General features: G+C 40.3%; 1 protein-coding gene across 1 annotated transcript; it reads left to right on the forward strand.

The window, feature by feature from the left end:
* Positions 1-3,717: 3,717 nt before the first annotated feature.
* dap (death-associated protein) lies at positions 3,718-20,327 on the forward strand. The gene is made up of 4 exons (XM_084747017.1): positions 3,718-3,933; positions 5,198-5,297; positions 13,319-13,361; positions 17,702-20,327. The coding sequence occupies exons 1-4, from the start codon at positions 3,879-3,881 to the stop codon at positions 17,819-17,821; spliced, it is 318 nt and encodes a 105-aa protein (XP_084603143.1). The 5' UTR covers positions 3,718-3,878; the 3' UTR covers positions 17,822-20,327.
* Positions 20,328-20,890: the final 563 nt, after the last annotated feature.

The following is a 20,890-nucleotide window of genomic DNA, read 5'->3' on the forward strand; positions in this document are numbered from 1 at the left end:
ATTCTGTTGTATCATGGGAAATGCAGGATTATGACTCATCAGAGCCGTGTTTCCACCACAGTAACTTTTCCCAGGGACCTCTGGAGGAACTCAGTGCATTTCCATTGAAGGGACCAGGGTCTGCATCAAGGTTAGGGGACATTATTTTTCCAAAAGTACAAGAAATTTGGGGGTGGTGGTGATTGGTTGGGTACTAGCAGAATTTTATTTCAGCCACCATTTATACAAATTGGCAGTTGCAAACCAGTTCAACATGGAAATATAGAAGAAATGATACAATCGGGACATCATTACCAGAAAACAGAAGAAGAAGAAGAAGTGCACAAATGATATGTATAAATGCCTTTTTCTGTTTCATACATCAGCGGACAATCTAGAGACCATGGTGTAAACAGACAATAACTGGCTAAAGGAATCCTTTAGTATTTTGAAAAGCACTTTATGGGACTAAAACTTCTGGGTATTTTAGGTGGAAATGCAGATATAGAGACTAAAAGTCAGGATATCTGCTGCTTTTAATTTTTACCATTTTTTAAAAATCTGTCTCCCATGCGCCCCAACTTTTTGGAAGTATGCTGCTAAATCACCTGAGTGCCCTTTTAATTTAGGTTTTCATATCATCTAATGACTGCTGAAACATCCACAGTTATGAATTGCCTCTTGCAAAATTTATTACTAACAGGTAAGTAAAACTTCAAAATTCTGAATTTTCAAACTCCTGTCTCATGAATCTGAGGAAATGATTTTTGGTGCATATGAATGTTTAGTGATTTGTGAAGATACTTTTGTAATGAATTAAGCTTTAAATCAAATACTTTCTTTCCTTGAAGTTCAGATATTAATGAGGTACGTGATTTAGACCAAACATTTTCCATAATTAAACATCACAATTCATCCTTCTATCAGCAAACTGCATCATGACCTGTGGGTGAACCCCTGGCCTTTTGATTGGTTGTCAACACCCTCCTCAGGGACACTAATGTCCTGGCAATAGGCTGTTGCACTTTGAGGACAAATGTGATGGTGGGACCACCTCTCCACTGCCAAAAACTATTGCTCATCAGCAGTGTGTGTGTGGTAGAAAAACGTGTGGGGTGACATTATACACTGGTCTTATAAATTATGTGATTGCATCTGTATTCTTAATATTTGTCTTGTAATGTATTTCAATGAATAATTCAAATGTATTCAATTAAAAACCTGTGTGTGTCTGAGAGAGAGAGAGAGAGAGAGAGAGAGAGAGAGAGAGAACTGTGAGCACAGTGAACATCGCTTCTTCTGATGTCTGAGTGAAGAACGCAGCTGCCTCTTCACACTGCAATTATGCCGTTACAAAGTTGACAATTGGCCTGTATGCATCACTGTGACCACGCACACACACACACACACACTCTGTGTTCACATGACCACACATGTGAATGTATGCACAGTCAGCAGACTCATCACTCCTCTGACATATCATACCATGCACATTTTAGTATTTGAAAATATCTGATTTGAATTTTTATTCTTGAAATGCACATACATTCAATATTCCCAGAATGTTACTTTTTATTTGATAACCCTCCCACATTTTTTTTAGAATGATGAGCAAATGTTTTTGTTCAGCAAAACATTTTCCATGTTTGGGGGTAATTTTTGTACCATTTCCCCAAGGTTCCCTACTGGCATTCCTTCAGGTAACCTTCCCACAGTATTCTAAGAATGTTGTGCCATTGCTTTTGTTCAATGTAACATTCCCAAAATGTTTTAATAACCTCACAAAGTAACGCTTTTTTTTCTGGAACATTCCCCCAAGGTTCCGTGTAGGTATTGTTGTTGGTATTCCTCCCATGCTTAAAGAATGTTGTACAATTTTCTTTAAAGAAACGTTCCCAAAATGTTCTGATAACCACGCAAAGTAATGTTTTTTGAGAGCATTTTTATAATGTTCCCCTGAGGTTCCCCGTTGGTTCCTTTTCACATAACCTTCCCACAATGTTCTAAGAATATTCTGCTGTTTTTGTTCAAAGAAGCATTCCCAAAACATTCAAGTAACCTTCCCAGAATGAAACCATCTAGAAAAACTTGCCCTTATAACATCTAGGAGACTTTAAGGGGAAAGGTTCAAGTAATCTTGGTGGAACATTCAGCTGACCTTCCTAGAACAGAACCATAACGTTAATTTAACGCAAGACAAACTAGCCATTTTAGCATTAGGGAATATTAAGACGAAACGAAAAATGTTCAAGAAACATTCCTGCAATGTTCATAGAACGTTTTGAGAAGAGCCGCTTAACAAACATGCAGCATCCCATACACAGAGATCAAGATACCTACAGGCCATATTTTGCAGTACTCTTCATACACTACGTCCTCCCAGTCTCGTAGTTTATAAATAGTAGCAGAAGCACTTCCATAACTTGAAACTATTATCCTTAGTTCCATTCTTATTTACTTTTTTCTTTCTTTTCTTGGTTACATATAACACCTCCAGGCTTTGCTGCAATTCTCAGCTCTGCCCAAGGAAACTGTCATGTCAGCCAATTAATGAACCACTGTGGACTTACAGTGTGAAAACAGAGAGTTGGTGGCCACAGAGGTCACCACTGTCACACACACACATAGTGCGGTTTTCTTTTTCTCTCTGTCGGCTTGTCTCTTTTGCCTTTTATCAGCTTATCCTGCTGTGGCTGATTCTGTCCATGCTGTTTTGGCACGGCGGGCTCACAGGTGAGAGATGGAAACTGGCTGCTTCATTAGATGAGGTCTGCTCTAATAAATGCTTCAGTTTTAGAGGCTGCGTAGGTGGATAGCTACTAGGTACTTAAAACTGTCTTTTTGTGAGGGCAACAGTATTTATTCCATCAATTAATATTTACATAATATTTAGGACAATAGCTTATGAACTCAATTAGACTTTTAAATTCATCAATTTCTGTCACAAAGCACTTAACTTCCTGATACAGGCTTTGCTGACAGCTCAAGATCCAGTTATTTGTTGCCTACACATGCATTCATACTGATGAAAGGTTTGGAGTACAGGGGATCAGCTGCAATAATTCAGATGGGTATACAATTAGACAAGTTAACTAAATATGTACATATTATGATAAGATACATTTTAAAGCAGTTCACATATCCAGATTTTCCCCTTAAATGTTCTAGATAACAGCACTAACATGCAAACAATTTTAAGTAGAGCCAGACCTGACCTCCATGGGGTCCTAAGCAAAATTCTGCAAAGGTGCCCTGAGGTGACCGGAGAGCCACACAGTCACACCTCAGAGTTTCACTACAATCCCTCCTCCTTTCAAACAGTTTGAAATGGTACAACATCAGAACAAAACAAAAATAGGACAAACTATGTACACAGGGGTAACAATCAATAGAGGTACTAAATAAAAATATTCACAGTTTTACAAATTTTAGTCCATTAAATGTTCTGATATAATGTCCAATTTATATTTTGAATTGTTGTATTAATGGTTTCTTTTTAGTCCGTTTACATTAGTGAATATACATTTTTCCCATACAAAATAAAAAGATTTAATATAAAAATGTGCAATCAGTTTAGTTTTTTGTCAGAAAAATATTTCTTTTTCTCTAAATGAACAGCTGAACTAGTCAACGTTTAAAATTTCTCATTCAGATTTGTGCTGGACACGCTGGCTGCGGCAGACGTCATCGCGCTCCTCGCGTCATTCAACTCCTGACGGTCCTCCCCTCCCACGTGACGTCATCACGCACCATTTCCAAACAATACTCGGGGAAAAAAAGCCACGTTGACGGTTCAGGCTGAAGTGTTGTCCACTATTTGAAGGAGAGTAAATAAAGCAGGGGTTTGTTTGCCAGACGCTCCGGTTCCTTCTCGCCGCAGAGTCCAGCTCAGAGCAGACATGTCGTCGCCTCCGAAGGAGAAAGTGGAAACCAAAGGAGGACGTCCCCCTGCAGGTAAAGCTCCTTCTGCTGCTGTGTTGTTTTTTTCCCAGTGCTTCCTATAAACATGAAGGCCTTTGTGTCTTAAACCAACAACCACATGATGATGATTAATACTTATGTAATCACTACACTTGCAGATGCCAGCGCCTGACAACAGCGTGTCTTATCGTCTAAGATTGGCTGCAGTGAAATCTGCCATATTTCCCTCTTGTCGCACATTTCTGTACTTCCTGATTGGCGTGAGATCTTGCAACATTATTAAATCTGGTTATATTGTAGCGGTCGGAAATCGCCGCCGTTTAGTGTAAAGGCTTTGGGTACAGTGTAGCGGTTCCAGCTGCTGGATGGCGCTGACGTGGAGGTCACAGGCTGTAGTCTGGTGGATGTAGGTTGGGGAAGAACAGATAAGGTGTACGTGGACATGAGCAGTCAGTGTGGCAGGGCACTGGGCCTCAGCAGCTCCAGGACTGATAGCACAGTGAGATAAGGAATGCCCCTCGCACCCAACCTGTGATGAGTGGGAGGCCCACAGCACATAGAAGCTGCAGCCTGTCAGTCTTTAACAAACATGTAGCTAAGATATGTAAATGTACACGTATGAGCAGTGGAGACCACTGACATTTCTCATATCTATAATCAGACCCTCTGCAGTGAGACCAGAGGTCAAGGCCAGGGACAGAACAGCAGCCCTGCAGCTGTTAACAATTCATGGTTTTGCTCAGCAGCATTTCTGCTTGCCAACACTGCCATTTTAACCACGATCATACATTCTTCTTAACTGTAAAGTTGACGTGAACAGTTACGCTGCCAGTAAAGTACAAACTCAGGTTTTACCTAATTATCCAAATACAGTATGGCTTAAAGCGTCGGTAGCATGTTAAGGGAAAAGTTCCATAATAGCCTGTAACCATATGTAATTCAAGTGATCTAAGGGAAGCCTGGATTTCTGCTCCTCCTCTTGGCTCTGTTTTCAGGCTTTAGAAAATTTAGCTTGTGACAGGAAGCTTTAGTCAGTCACAGGTCGGTAAGATAGTTGATTGTTGAGTTTTTTTCCCCCAAAACATAAGTATTTGACAGTCAGGGAATGAGACTTGACAATCAGCTGTCTTTCTCCTGAATCACACATTTTTTCTTATATATCAGTAAGTGGGATCTTTATGTTTCCTCTCTGTTTTGATTAGCATTAGTTTATATGTTGATTATTTATTTGCTCTTGAACTGATTGTCTCGGTTTATCTGGTAATGAGTGTGCATTGTGTGTGTGGGTGTGTTGCAGTAAAGGCAGGAGGTAAGAGGATAGTGCAGAAGCACCAGCCCTCTGCTGCTCCAGAACCACCGCAGAAAGATGAAGACGAAGAGGAGTATGTCAGCAGCAGGTAGTTACAGCACCCACACAGTCGGGGAAGGATTACTGGTCCACCAGGTACGGGCCACGAGCCCAAAGGGTGAGAGAGTCCCTGAGCCGGAGCCTCTGTTTGACATGACTGTTTACATTTCTGGTTGGGATGTCAATCAAATAACTACAAAGAGACACAAAATGACAACAAGAAAACACAAAATTGCTACAAAGAGATACAGAACCACTATGAAGAGACACAAAATTACTACGAGGAGACGCAAAATGACAACAATAACAACAATGGAAACTACCACAGACACGCAAAACAATTGCAAAGAGACACAAATTGACAACAAAGTCACAAAAACAAATATGTGACAGAATGACTACAAAGAGACACAAACAGGACCGCGAAGAGACACAAAACAACCACGAAGAGAACGAAACAATGACTTAGAGATACAAACTACAAAGACACACAAAATGACTACCAAAAGACACAATACAACAAGAAAGAAATGCAAAACAGCTAAAAAGACTCTCAACCTGTCTACAAAGAGATGTTAATTACTATGGAGACGCAAAACAAGTACAAAGAGACAGGACATGGCCACAAAGTGGCCAAATCTCCACAAAGAGACACAAAAAAACTGTTAAGCGACACAGAATGACTATAAACAACATTGCCACGTCATCTGTTGTAGTTTTGTGTCTCTTGGTGTCTGAGTGCCTTGCTCTTGTGTAGGAGAGGTGGGAGGACCTTGTCATGTCTGTGCTCAGGGACCCATTGTCTCATAAATCATCCATCCACACAGTAAAGACACACACACAAGCAGCCACGCACATTTGCCGCAGAGGTAAAACCGTACTCTCTACAGTTAGATTGACAGATGTGTCTGTGTAATATATGACTCTGAGGTGATTTGTAAGCTGGTAATCACACCCACACACAAAAACACACATCCTGCAAACTGTCAACTAAGCAATTTAGCTGCTTCCACTTTTCTATAACGCTACACTGTAGGCAGTTTTGCAGCAGACTTGTTGTGTACTCTTGCCAGCTAATTCGGTAAACAACATAATTACTGCGTAATTACAGCATTAACTTGAACAGCCCATTCAGCAGTCACTATTGTTTGCTGTAAGCAGCCTTGGTTTGCATGTTTTACATCACACTGACTCTGTTTCCGAGCGACAATAATTGTTCTGTTTCCATATTAGCATGTTTTGGCTTTTGCTGCTTGAATGCATTGTTTGTGCTGAGGTCACTCCGTTCTGTGATGGAGGTGGTGCAAATTGTTACTTATTTTCAGTGTAATTGTGTGTGTGTGTGTGTGTGTGCTTCCACACCCACATATATCTGCTCAATATTCATGAGGACTCGTCAGCTATGTGCGTATCGGTACAGGTGGCATATTCACACCACATATCAGTGTGTGTGTGTGTGTTAATGAGAGGTGATAAATGAGAGCTGACAAGCAGTGCCGAGCAGTGAGCAGGGTTCAAGAACATTGCCAACTGTCAAGAAATCTTGCGTGCATGTACTTCACACACACACACACACACACACACACACACACACACACACACACACACACACACACACACACAAAATTATATATTACATGTTCTTCATCCACCTTCCTGTTTGAGTATTTTCCTGTGATTCAGAGCAGGTGTAGTATCAAGCCTGGTGGTGGCAATAAGTCATTTTCTTCTGCTGCCCTTGCTTTTGCGTCAAGATGAGTGGCAATAATAGGCAGAGCATTAAAGTGAAAAGTGAGGTCAAGAAGATAACAGAAGCACAAAAACAACACACAAGCTTGGGATATAGTTCTCAAGGGTAAAAAGGCCCGCTTGAGAAAGAGAGAGCACTTCAGCACAAGAGAGGTTGTCGTTCTTTTCAGTCGTAGCACAAACTGGTCAGTGTGTGACCATCACTCCAGCTTGTTGAATATGTACTTCCTCATTTTGTTATGTTTCTTCAGAAGATATGGAGTCATATTGTACGTCTTTGATAATTCCCAATTATTGACCCAGGATAAGGATTTCAATCACAGCTTTTAAGTTAATTGACGGTCAATATATACCCATGTATACATGGTCTGGCAAATTCAAAGCATCATGGTACGGTTTCAGTAGCTTTTCAATGATAATATTTCAGTGTTCATATTGTCCCCCATCTTTATTGTCATTGTCATACAGATCTAACAGCAGTGGTTCTGCCATTTTTGGCTGTTATTTTGAATGGAGGACATGTATTCATAACATAGGAAATTCTTCATTCATGGTGGTTCTGTAATAGCTAAATTCCTATCCTTTCATAAGATAAAATAAGATTTTTTTTCTTAAATGCAGGTAGGAAACACATTTCTGTAATACCAAAATCCTGTAGAGAGGCCCCAGGGCCATACAGAGGTTAACATTGCTTTAGTATTTATGTCACTTATTTTCTTTTTCTCAAAGATTTCCTTGTCAGGCTTGCAGTCAAAGAAGAGGAATCATTACTTGGGCTGTGAAAATAAATTAGACAAATAGTGCATTTAAATCACTGAGCAGAACCATTTAAAATCATCCTTTAGCTTGATAAACACCTCTTGGCCTGGCTGTGTAAACACAGGTTTACCTTCCTCCTGTGAAATGTTTATCTTGAACTAAAAATTACCTGTCAGCGCATCCAAAAAACGAGAGGCTCGGTAACCACACTCCATCAGTAAATACAGTCAGTGAAACTCTCTCATTCTCTCGCACACACTCTGTCTGTCCCTCTCTGTGTCACGCTGATGGACGTCTAGCAGGTGGCTACTGGGTAAATTTCGCATTAGTAGCAGCCAGTGAAGCGTTGTAGTCAGGGGAACACCTGCCGTAGCCAATCTAGCCGGGATGGACAGATGGGGCAGAGGGGGAGAGAGAAAGAAAAATAGGTGGCCAGGAATCATGGTGATGAGGAGAGGGGAGGATTATTATGGTATGGAAAGTGAGGGATGCTATGGCTATAGGCAGATACAAAAGAAGTTTTATTCAGGAAGAGAAGGAGACAGGTGAGATACAGGAAAGAAAGGGAGCCATACGCCAGAGGAAACTGCTGACCCAGAAGAGGCTTCCTGCCTGCTAACTGTCAGGTGAATGTGTTTTTCAAATGCATCAGGAATAAATCTGGTATTTCTTCTTCTGTGTAAAAATGTGATATTTAGTAGAGAAGCAGGAGCAAGTGAGACACAAAACCACTACAAAGGGACACAAAACAATTAAAAAAGACACAAAAGGACTACAGAGACACAAAATAATAACAGGGACAAAAAATGACTACATAGAGACACAAACTGACTACAAAGAGACATAAAAAATACTACAAAGATACAGAACATGACCACAAAGAGAGGCAAAATGGCTGCAAAGAGACACAGAATGACTTCAAACATGGGCGCATCATTTCTAATCATTTCATGTCTCTTTGAGTCTGAATGTTTTGTTCTTATGTTCAGTAAGAGAAGTGGTGAGACCTTGATATGTGTGTCTATTGTCTCATAATCCGTCCATCTACACAAAGACACACAAGCAGCTACATACATTTACTGCAGCTGTAAAACTTTACATGTGTAAAAATCTGATGTTCAGTAGAGAAGCAGGGAGAGGAGAGAGGGAGACATGGCAAAGGAGGTAAAAAGATGAACACATGGTTGTTTCATCACTGTTGCTTCTTATTAAAGTGAATATATGGTTTATGAAAATGGTCACACATTGTTTGGATGAGACTACTAAACAAAAAAAAAGAAGAAAACATGCAAGGTGATCACAGTCCGCATGTGAATTGCACCATCACCTCTCCTACATATGTTGGCGAGAGGTGGATATGTTCCAGAGCCTCAGAAAAAGAGCGGGTGGTACTGTGTGTGTACGCTCGACTTAATCACTGCACACATACACGGTACGTAGGAACTGTTGTGAAATGTGCAGTAAGCTGACAGCTCATGGAGAAAAGTTGAGAGAGAGAGAGAGAGAGAGAGAGAGAGAGAGAGAGAGAGAGAGAGAGAGAGAGAGAGAGAGAGAGAGAGAGAGAGAGAGAGAGAGAGAGAGAGAGAGAGAGAGAGAGAGAGAGAGAGAGAGAGAGAGAGAGAGAGAGAGAGAGAGAGAGAGAGAGACGGGCAACAGGCATCAGTTTCTATGGCAACCACCACTTCGCCCACGGCAACAAACTTCCTGCTCTGCTGAAGCACAGAAAGATGGGTGGGGTAGCGGTTGTGGTGGTGGTAGTGGTGAGGTGTGGCTGTAGAGCGAAAGGCATCATACAGCACCATACAACCACAAGATTTACATTCTGTATCCCCCACTGCCTGCATCTCCTCCTCCCTCCTTCTAACTCTTCTCCTCTCCTGGCACAACGCGACTCCTCCCCAGGATTCCTTACAGCTCTCCACTGCCCCCTGCAGGCTTCCTCTGTCTCCATGCACAGCTACCCTACACCCAGCCACGCCAAACCACACAGCAGAGATCTCTATTACTCTTGGTTTCTCTCTCTGTTTGCCCTTTCATTGGTACATCTTTCCATTTTTGCCATACAGATAAAATACAAGTGCCAGTAGTAATCTTGTGTGATATCTAGATTAAGGTACCAGGAGCTATAGGAATGCAGGATTAAAGGAATATTTTGGATTATCTGAAGTGGGGTTGTGTGACACATCTATCTATAGTCCTCCCTGCTTGGAGAAGCAGAGAGGAGTACCAACATGTAGGTTAAGAAATGTACTTTTGTGAACAAGGTCAGCACCAAAAGGTATTTTAGACACTTAAAAAAGGTCCATCCAAAATAAATCAATATAATTTTAAGTTTATTCTATATTTTCACAGCTTTACAAATCAAACCAACCAATCTCCACAGGCAAAATCGGCTATTTTACGTCATAAAACATTGCTGCTGGTCTAGAGATCTTAGTTTGTTTGTGTTATTTGGTGACTTCAGTGAATCTTAACTATCCTTTTAAAACACCAAAGTCACACAATAACACAAATTACAACAAATTGAGACAGTGGTATGGAGTTTGGTTGGTTTGGAGAAAGCAATATTTGGCTTTTATAACTCTGGTTTCCCTTTACAAAAGGCTGTCTGACAACAAAGTAAAGCTGTGAAAATATTCTCAATATGGCGCACACACTCAAACTGATATTGATTTTTTTTTTTAGGTGGACATTTTTTTTAAATGGCTTAAATAACTTTTGTTGTTGACCCCGTCCACAGCAGTTCATTCTTTCCTCTAACTGGGGTGTGCCAACCAGCATCTACTGTTGGCAATACACCAACTATCAATAAGTTCCTCATACGACCCGCTTGAGATACTCCGAACCATCCCTTTAAAAGTCTTCAACTGAGTGTCTCTCATCTATTTGTCAAGTGTGACTAAAACCTGTTATTTGTGTCTGTCTATTACATATGACTATACAGTGTCTGTGTATCTGTCTGCCAGTCAGGTGGATATCTTACACTCTTGTCTTGCTCTCTATCATACTTTTTTAAAAAAAGGTTTATTACAAGTTTGAAGTCAGATGCTTGTTAGCTGTCTGTCTCTCTGACAGGCTTACACCTCTCACTTCTGTCTGTCTTTGCAGTCATGTCTTATCTACCGACTGTCTCTCTGGCCTGACTCTTCAATCCTAGTAACAACAGGCAAAGTTTGATGCTAACGTGCTTCAAATGCAGCGCTTATTTTTTCCATCATCTGCGGTTTTGTTTTATACCTCCCGCTCCCTTTGCAGTATGTTTTCAGTATTTCAGACTTTCTCTGCAGATTGCACAATGGAGTTAGATATTCAGAGGAATAGAGACATGTGACAAACCAGCGTGACATGAATACCAGCCCACACTGTCTCAGTATGTGAATACATATCCAACTGAGCACGCCTTTTCACCTCAACCCCACTGCGTCACACCTCACCATGGCTTCAGCTGAAATTGAAACTGACGGAGCTACTGTACATATGTACCCTGTGTCTCTGCAGCACAGTCTGAAACACATATAAGCCTAGAAATTATTTTTTAGAACATATAAAGTTGCTAAAATGATATTTTATCATTGTTCAAAGAATGTTTCCATTGGAAAAACAGCCTGACGGGGCTGTTTTCAGTCAACATCAAGCAGTAACAAGCTAGCCTACAGCTAGAATGACCATGTTGCAATAAATGAGTAAATCTGGTATCATATAATACTAGAATGCTATTTTTCCATTTTCAGCCAAGCAGTTATAAAGATATTTTACCTGTGAAGGACATTGCTCAAACAAACTTTCTGCATTTGTATTTCAGAACAGCTTGATATGGATGTTTTCAGTCAACTTTGAGTAGTAGCAGCTGAACGCTAATGAGCTAGCTTACAGCTAGAAGAGGGGTCTGTTAGAATAAATAAGGAAATCTGGTATCCTAAAATGCTATCCTGCCATGGGTAATGAAAGCAGCACTTCTGCTATATGCAGCATGGCACCCTGCCAGATGTGTTTAAAATGAAAGTTTAGCCAACAGGTTCTTTCACATGAGCATATGTATGTAAGGGTTTGTTTTTTCTTTCACTTTTCTTCATCTGGCACTCGCCATATGCACATTTATCCTCCATTTGTTCCTCAGATAACCTTAAAATTGTTAAAACTCTACTTTCAAGACAAATGTTAGTAGAAAGCTAGCAATACCACCTCACTGCTAGCTAGCAGAGCATTAATTTGAATGAGGAACACGCTGGCAGTGCTAATATGCTATATTTTAGTTAATTGACTTGCTAATAAAGAGTCTCTCAACCCCACATTTTGACAAGTGGCTAGTAAGGTATAATCAGTGAAATTCAACATATCCGAGCATGAATTTAATAGCAAGGTGTAAATATTCTCATTAAGATAAGTAGCAGAGGGCTATTCAGTGCCAAGATGTTGATTGCAGAGATGGAGGTTAGCCAGATGTGTTGAGAGTCCGTAACTGTTAATTGATCGAGATTAAAAAGTTGTGCACGGATCATGAAATATTGAAAAGAAAGCACGGGTAGCAGATGTTTCAAATGTTATGTTTTCCTTGGTGCTTAGATTCTGACTGCTGAGGTTGCAGTTTGAAGTCTGCATGAAAAACTTTTTATCTTTTCACCGTATTTAGGCCGTTAATGAGGTAAGCCATAAGTTGGACATGCTTGCTGCTGTAGCTAATGTCTTTGAGTGGAGTTTTGAAGGTGGCTACCACAACTCTACTCTGTTGCCGGGAGGGGGGTGACGCCGCCGTAAAATTAGACGGCGCTCGTTTGTCATGTCAAGGTCGATACTTACCTCAGGTTCCGCATTCCTCCTCCTCATCCTTTTCTCTGCCTCCATTCCTTCCTCTTCTCTCTGTTTGAGTGAGCGCTCGCCTCCCCTCTCTCCTCCATCCTCGTCTTTTCTCCTCTCCTCTAACAGTCTATTATTATATTGGTATTTCGCTCCCCTGTCCTCCCTGCCCTCTCGCCTCCTCTTGCCACCTCCTCCTCTATCTGTCCTGACCTGCCTTTACCCCCTTCGTCCCCTCTTCTTCCCTCCTTTTTTTCTTCCTCTCCTTTTCTCCTTCGCACCAGATCCTTTCCTTTATCATCATCCTCTCTTTTCCTCTCATAGCTTCAGCTCTTGCCCACCTCCCCTCCTCTCTCCCCCTCTCTTTCCACGCTTTCCATCCAGAAGCTGTGAGCCCCAGTGTTTGGCCAGGATGAATTGGAGCTATTTAAGCTGCTGGCAGGTCCATCCGGTGTGTGTGTGTGTGTGTGTGCGCCTGTCTGTGTGTGTGTCAAAGAGAGTAAGACTGTGGGTGTTGTTGGTTGTGACGACTTGGGATGTTCGAGTTTTGGCACACTGTCGCTTTTGAAGTAGCCAAATAGGTGAACTTTTGTGAATGTTGTTGTAATGTGTACACATGTTTGACCTGCACACAATGTGATTAAATTACACACACAATCACCACAGAATAAAGCACAGTCAACACACACTGCACACTAAATTGTACATTGTTCTGCAAATAATTTTCAATTTTTATTCACTCTCTATTTTCCTTGTCCTCCTTTTTAGTCCACCAAAGGCCCCCATGATTGTGTCTGGAGTGGTTACAAAGGTAAGACACACACACACGCACTCTCAGACACACACATGCACAGACCACCAGCGGTGTTAAAATACGCATTATAAGGTGGTTTATATCTGGGACATGAGCTCTACAGGGAGAGGTAGCGGCTTAGCGCCGAGATAGAACAAGAGAGAAGAGGAAAAATAAGGCAGAGCAGAGGGGAGGAGAAGAAAAATGGAGGGTATAGCAGTGGAGTGCCAAACAGAAAATGTAACCAAGTAAAGAAGCTTTAGGAACAGCAATAAAATATCAGTAATGTAAGAAAATACTGTGAGTTTGATTGTAAAATACTATATTTTTCATCTATTAACACTATTCATGGGGTGGCATAGGGTCTTTAACTACATATATATGTTCAAAAACATTATTGTTGAACATGAGAAAAGTATTGAATGGCCATAGGTCATATTAGAAAACAAAAAACAATCAATGTATTATATTATGTGAAAAATATTGTATAACATATCTGCAGATACTGAGACCAATACTGGGTCAATACTGGGATGAAAAATGCAGCACCACCATGAACTGCAGCATAAAGAATCAACACCTCTTTGACGCAGTTGCAACAAAATTTAAAAAATTAAACTACACAGGTGTAAAGAAGTGGCCAAATGTGCTTTAATTGTATTAACCTCTGTATGTGTGTTTGTTTAGGCTTTCACAGCCTTGACTTTCCACTTTTAAAAGCGGGTCAGAAGTTTGTGAATAGCCATGTTTGTTTAATTCTTTTTGGTTGTGTGTCGTGGATTTAGTGTGGGTGTGTGTTTGTGTTTACGTGTGAAAAAGTGTCCTTGAGTCCCTGGATGGCTCCGCTCCCTGCCTGTCACACCAGGTAGATTGTTTTCGGAAGATTGCGGTGATATCAGCAAGGTGGCAGGCATCCCATTTATCCCCCGATCCTCCTCTAGCCTTCCCATTCGCCCCCTATCACTGCCATCAAACCCAGAGGCTAGCACTGCACAAAGGCTCAGAAAAGCCTTTTAGGAACCAAGTGAAACACTTCAGTGTGTGTGTGCGTATGTGTATGTCTTCCTGTGGAGTTTGTGTCCTGCTGAGATTTTTTTAAATGTAAAACTCAGGACATTTCCTGGCTATTTACTTTTTATCTATGATTTCTACTTGAATGGCAGAATGGCCTTCTTAGATGCTTGCTTGTAAAAATTATTTAACCAAAGTTTATTAAGGGTGGGCATCTAAAGTTAGGCTGGCTGGCTGAGGTGACAAATATGTTCCTTCCTCATGTCCAGAGTTGGTTTTGTGGTTCAGACTACGTGTCTTCCTGCCTGCAGGGATCAGGTCTCACCAGAAATTTATAGTCTGTACCCCAAAACACACAATTATCCCTATGACAACTAAAGTCATCATACCTCAGCAAAAAAGAAAAAAACCTACAGCAGACAGACGTTCATGAAGTCCAAAAAGTAATACAGTCCCAGACATAAGATAATCTTGATGAAAAATGTCACTTCCTTACCTGAAAATGCCTTTTTTATTGTCAGTAAAATCCACAGCATTGCTCATAGAGACATGACACAGGCTCAAAAAGGAAATGGGAGTATACAGTATTGATGACATCACTACAGCACTTTTCCACTGCTTTTCTACTTTGCTTACATTAGCCAGCTGGCTAGTTGGCATTCTGTTAACTTTAGCTAATTTAAAATGTGAGCCTATTTGGCGCTTACAGGCAAAGGAGAAATTTGACCAAGGTACCAAGTTAGCTCAACTGTTATTGGAGCACAGAGGTGGGACTTAAGAAAGGTCAACTGGTCAAACTGACGGTGTTACAACTAACCTACAACTAACTCACTGGTCTCCCCTATATCATCATGACCCACATGGATGTAAAAAGACTCATTTTATTCCTTTAATTCGATTTCAAAATGTTTCCATTTAAAGATTCTTAATTAATTAATCAATTAATTAATTAATACATTATAAAAAATACATCTGGAAACAAAATGCAGCAAATAACACATAATTTCTCTAAATAGATATTTTCTCTGTGTACTAAAATGGTAAAAAGGAGGTAGCAGATGTGTCTTTGCCGATCACGAAGGCTTCTATTTACAGTGTGGTACACTAATACAGTTAATTTGTTGCATTCCCTCCCTTACCTCCACTTCAGTAGGACGGAGATGGAGGAGGGAGAGGCTTTGAGCTTCAGAAGAGAGAAAAAGGGCAATTGGAGGTCAAATCCATCCACATCCCATGCAGTTTACTGTGGAATTGGCTTCAAATAAAAGAAACGCACACACACGCACACACACGCACACACACGCACACATGCTGTAAATGTTTTGTGCCCACCTACACACATGCACATGCATGAAAACTAGTGTGCATACAATACAAAACCAACACACACACATAAAGAGAGGATTAGGGTCAGGCGAGGATGGGGTGGGCGAGTAAAGTTCAGTGAGAGGTTCAGACAGCCAGGCTCTGTGTGTGTGCGTGTGCGTGTGTGTGTGTGCAAGAGTGTGAGTGCACGCGTGCGTGTTGATTAAATTGGTTATATAACTTTATCCGAAGAAATCAGAATATGAGAGAACCATGTGTTTGGTTATTATATTAATGATAAAGTATCAACATCCACATATGGCAACATCTGGACAGATACGACAGCATCAACTTAACTAAATGCTCCAATCCAGTATTTTAAATGAAAAAATAAAAACCTTCAGCATTAATCCACTTAATCATGCATGATGTAATGAAATGTGTGTTTTTAATGTGTGCTTTTCATCAACGCTGTCTTTAAGCAACTGGTGTCCCAGCTTTAACCAAGCTTGCCACCCACCCCCACTGTGCTGTATGTAAAACCTCCTTTCACACCCAAAGATATGTGAGCGTGCATTTATGCTATAGCTATAAATTTCATTCCATCCTCTTCAACTAATGTCTCCCTCGTAAATGGGACTGGGGTGAAGAAGGCGAGAGCAGCATGAGAAAACAGGTAAATTACAGCGTCTGACTCAAACCAGCGAAGAGTAAGGGGGAGTAAAGAACAGGTATAAGAAAAGAAAGAAACACTGAGAAAGAAAGAAGAAGAAAAGGAACGGAGTCATGATTGCAGTAAATCTTTGATTAAAATTCTGCCTTCCTCCGTGAATGATCAAATTGCTGCTTTGATCCGATTTGCAAGCAAGGCTGTTTATGGGCATTTTTCTTGGAATAAGAGATTGAGGTTGCAGAGGAGATGAGCGGGGACAGATGAGTGCTTCGTACTTTACCCCTCATGCACTTTGGAGATTTCCTCATTGTTGTTATGATTATTGAAGGAAAAGGATTTAAAAATGGGACATAAAGTGCACATGCGAGATGCAGTTATAGAATCAAACTACACAACACTGTACACATTCCTGTTGTGTTTACTGCCCAGTTAATATCTTTCATTATTACCACTTATAGTATTTGCAGTTAGGGCTGGGCAATATATTGATATTATATTGATATTGTGATATGAGACAATGCAAAGCTCATGGGAAGTATCATCTGAAAATTTAGTGTCAATCATGATTTTTTTCAACATGATTGGTTCAAACTGGGGGACTTTTTTTTTTTTTTTTTTACATATTTCACGTTCTAATAGGTTTTGGAATAGGTCTAGTAGATCACCTCAGCCGGCAACAACAAAATGGGCTGCACCAAATTTTAGTATTATTGTGGGACTTTGATGTTTTAAAGGATCAGTTCAGATCCGAACTCAAGTGTTTGACAAAAAGGCAAAATTTTTACCAAGGATTACCCTTGAGGATTACATTGCAGCCAGTGCAGCTGGTTTTGGGGCTGCCAACTGCGGTGATCTACTGGGCCAATTCTAAAACTTGTCGCATCTATTCGTCTTTTAGGCCCCAGATATATAAAAATAGGACCCAGGATTAAAAATACAGGCAAATTTAAATAGGAAAATGTAAAATGAAATAATGTAAAATATTTAACATTACTACTAATGAGGTTCATGCATCATGTGCAGTTAGATCTGCAGGAACACCAGCTGTTCTGTCTGTATGCCTCTTGTGATGAAAAATATTTTAAAACAAATTTTAAAAAAATGACAGCTAACATTAAATACATAAGTATTTAGTGTTGGCCATCAAGAATAAAGAACTTAGTCAGGATTGAATGGTTGTACCTTTTAAGGTATTTTATGGTATTGTACAAGTTAGTTCAAGTTTCGAAATGCCAACTCCTTTTAGCACCAAACTTCATCTTGTTTTGCAGGAAACTAATTTTGCAGCTTAGGCTGTAAGCTTGAGTGTCTGTGCATGCAGTTCATCCCTTTGCTCTTAAATACTATTGACTGACTGTGTTCTGTTCAGGGTGATAAGGACTTCACCCCGGCAGCTGCCCAGGTGGCCCATCAGAAGCCCCAGCCCTGTGTCCCCAAGCTGCCCCATGTCCATCACTTCAACCAGCCAATCCAGCAGCCCCGCAAGTGAGCCAGACAGCAGGCTACGACGGCTGCACTATCTCCACCAGCCGGCCTTCCCCAATGGAACACACAAGATGAAGACATTTCCCCACCAGGCTCAGATCGCTAAATAATCAGAGTAGTTTTTGTTAGCCTGTTGCATATATGAGAAGCAATTTATCAGCGACAGACAATGTTAATGCAGCCATTGTAGAAGTCCCACTCTTTACACCCCTGCTGCATCGGTGTTGCACTATTAGTTCTGCACTTTTGGGCTTGTTTTAACAGTTATTTAGTCTTAATGTTTTTTAACTGGGTGGAGGGGCTTCTAAAATGGCTGTTAAACATTAATAATCTGATCCGATCTAAGTCTGTGGGGAACTCTCACTGCAGCTAACCAATACCACATCACAGCAACCAGCCAATCACAGCAACCCAACGATCAGGCCAGCCAACCAACCAATCACCTCACAGTGATGAGTCCAGCCTTCTACCTATGATCTTCGCAGACCAAAAGAACCAATCAACAAATCATGAGGTGGATACCAAGTTTTACATGATCAACAAACCAAAAAGAAATGCAGAAAGCAGCTTCTAAATGATAAACCTCAGTTTGATGTATCACTTGAGACTGTTGCCAAATTGCACGTGTGCAGTATGGACCAGAGTTAAATTAATTACATGACAGCATTAACCAGTTCTTAGAGATGTATTGATATTTATCCCTGAAAATAAATTGGACAGTGAGAGGCTTGTAATGATGGCTGTCATTACCAAAGTAGTGTCATGACTCAAGATAGGTCGCTATACTGTTATAGCAGAAGCTAATATAGCTTTTGGACCACAGCTCAATCCATCTAGCCTTTGCTACAGTGTTGACTTATGTCACTGTTCTTACCTTTATTTTGACAAAAAAGGAAGCTTATTAATCTCTGATCTGCTATCCATGTTTTACTGCCTTGTTGGAGCTCTAATAATGTCCTTTCCTGGAAATGTTAAAGGGATAGTTTATTATTCGCAGTGGGGTTGTATGAGGTAGTTTTTGATTGTCAGTGTATCACTCGCAGTAGATGCTGGTCGGCAGTCCCCCACTTAAGAGAATCAGAGAGGGGCACCAGCATGGAAGCTGAGCAGTGAACTGCTGTGGACGGGATCCACAACAAAAGTTATTATACCATTTGAATAAGGTCTACCAAAGAAAAAAAAAAAAATCAAATGTACACTATATTTAGAATATTTTCACCGTGTTACTTTGCTACCAGACAGCTTTTCTAGATAGTAAATCGCTTTTATAGAAGCAAAATATTGCTCTCGCCAAACTCCACAAGTAAAATAAGTAATTTCACCTCACAGAACACTGGAGTTGCTGAGCTGTCATTGCTTTGATCTGTTATTTGGTTTGTGTTATTTTGTGACTTCAGCCTTTTAAGGATAGTTTGGATTCGCCAATAACACAAAGAAATGAACAGGGGGAGGCAGCGATAGACAAGCAGCTCCCGTGTTCTGCAAAGTAAAATGACTGATTTCACTTATCAAGTTTGGTTTAGAGAGAGAGCGATATTTGGCTTCAGCAAAGAAAAGCAGTGAAAATATTCTATATAATGATTTTGGATCTTTTTTAAGTGGCTAACATACCTTTTGCTGTGAACCCAGTTCATTGCTTAGCTTCCATGCTGGTTATCCTCTCTACTGTTAATACAATGACTGTGGATACATACCTCATAATCCAAACTATCCCTTTAACTAATTTTAATGTGACTTCAAACTGCTCCACAGTAAAATTCTCCCAGCAGTGCCTCATTGCTTAGATTTAATTTTTTGTCTCATTTGACTCACGCAGATTTACATTCTATCTTCTTCACACCAACTGGAATGAAAATGCAGCCAAAAAAATGTAATGAAATCTAAAGAAAACCATTTACTGTGAAGCAGCTGCAGGGTGCTTTGTGTTTGCTTTAACATCAGGTTGAACATCACAATGAAGTAATGTACTTTCATTACAAGCTGAACAAAGCCTTGCAGAGAAGCAGTTCAGATAATAGTAAGACTCTTGACTGTAAGATGAAGGTAACAACGTACATTCCATAGAAAAGTATTTTAACAAATATGTCAGTCTTGTGATGCAATACACTTATCTCTACCTTCCAGAATATCTGCAGGTATGGCTTGTTGCATATCAGAAATCTTTATCAGCCCCCACAATCCAGATCAGCATCTCCTTATAAATGATGCATATCAACACACACAAACACACACCACCCTTTTCCTTAATCACCAGTCCCCTTACACTCAAGTGTCGTTGTTGCAACACTAATGTTCAGGTTTCCAGGAAAGAAAGAAAGAAAGAAAGAAAGAAATTTATCTTGCCAAGAAGGAATGATTTCCTATGTTAATTTAATTAAGTTTGAAAGAGTTTTATTTTTGTTCTTCGTCTTGAGTAAATTGTTCAAATTGTACAAATTTTAGTCATTGAGTGGACTTAGGTATTAGGTGTGGTTGTCATAGTAAATAAAGATATAGACTATCTTAAAAAAGCCTGTTTCAGCACTCTTTCTTTTGTGTGAATGAAACGAGGGACAACAGGATGCACATTTTGTTCACTGTAAACCTGAATAAAGTTGGGAGTACTCAAAAAAAATGAGTAAAAGTATGTTTAGTAAAGTTCATATTAATTGAATAGTATGAGTTTGATGAACAAAACAAAGACAATTCTACTAGCACTCAACATCTCTGAGTTAGAGCTGCCTCTAAACACATTTTAATTAATTTGAGCATTTCACCATGTTGTCTTGAGACGCATTTGTAACATTTGTTGTGTAATATTTACAGCTCAGTACTAGAGAGAGCGAATGATATAGTTCCAATATTTTGTCCTCTGATCAAGTTTGAAACAGTCCTACTTGATGGATTGTGACCTGTATCTCACCTCAGAGTATTTGAGCATCCCACGGTGAATTAACACCCTGCACTGAGGGATTAGGGCTCAGGTGGTGTTTTGAAATGAAACAGAAGCATCTCCAAGAGCTGTCCGCTGTTTTTTTTTTTTTTTTCCCCTCTTCAGCTCATACACAAACACACATACACAGTGTGCACCAGG

This window comes from Lutjanus erythropterus, chromosome 21, assembly GCF_056507025.1.
Source record: "Lutjanus erythropterus isolate fLutEry1 chromosome 21, fLutEry1.hap2, whole genome shotgun sequence".
Taxonomy (NCBI): domain Eukaryota; kingdom Metazoa; phylum Chordata; class Actinopteri; order Lutjaniformes; family Lutjanidae; genus Lutjanus; species Lutjanus erythropterus.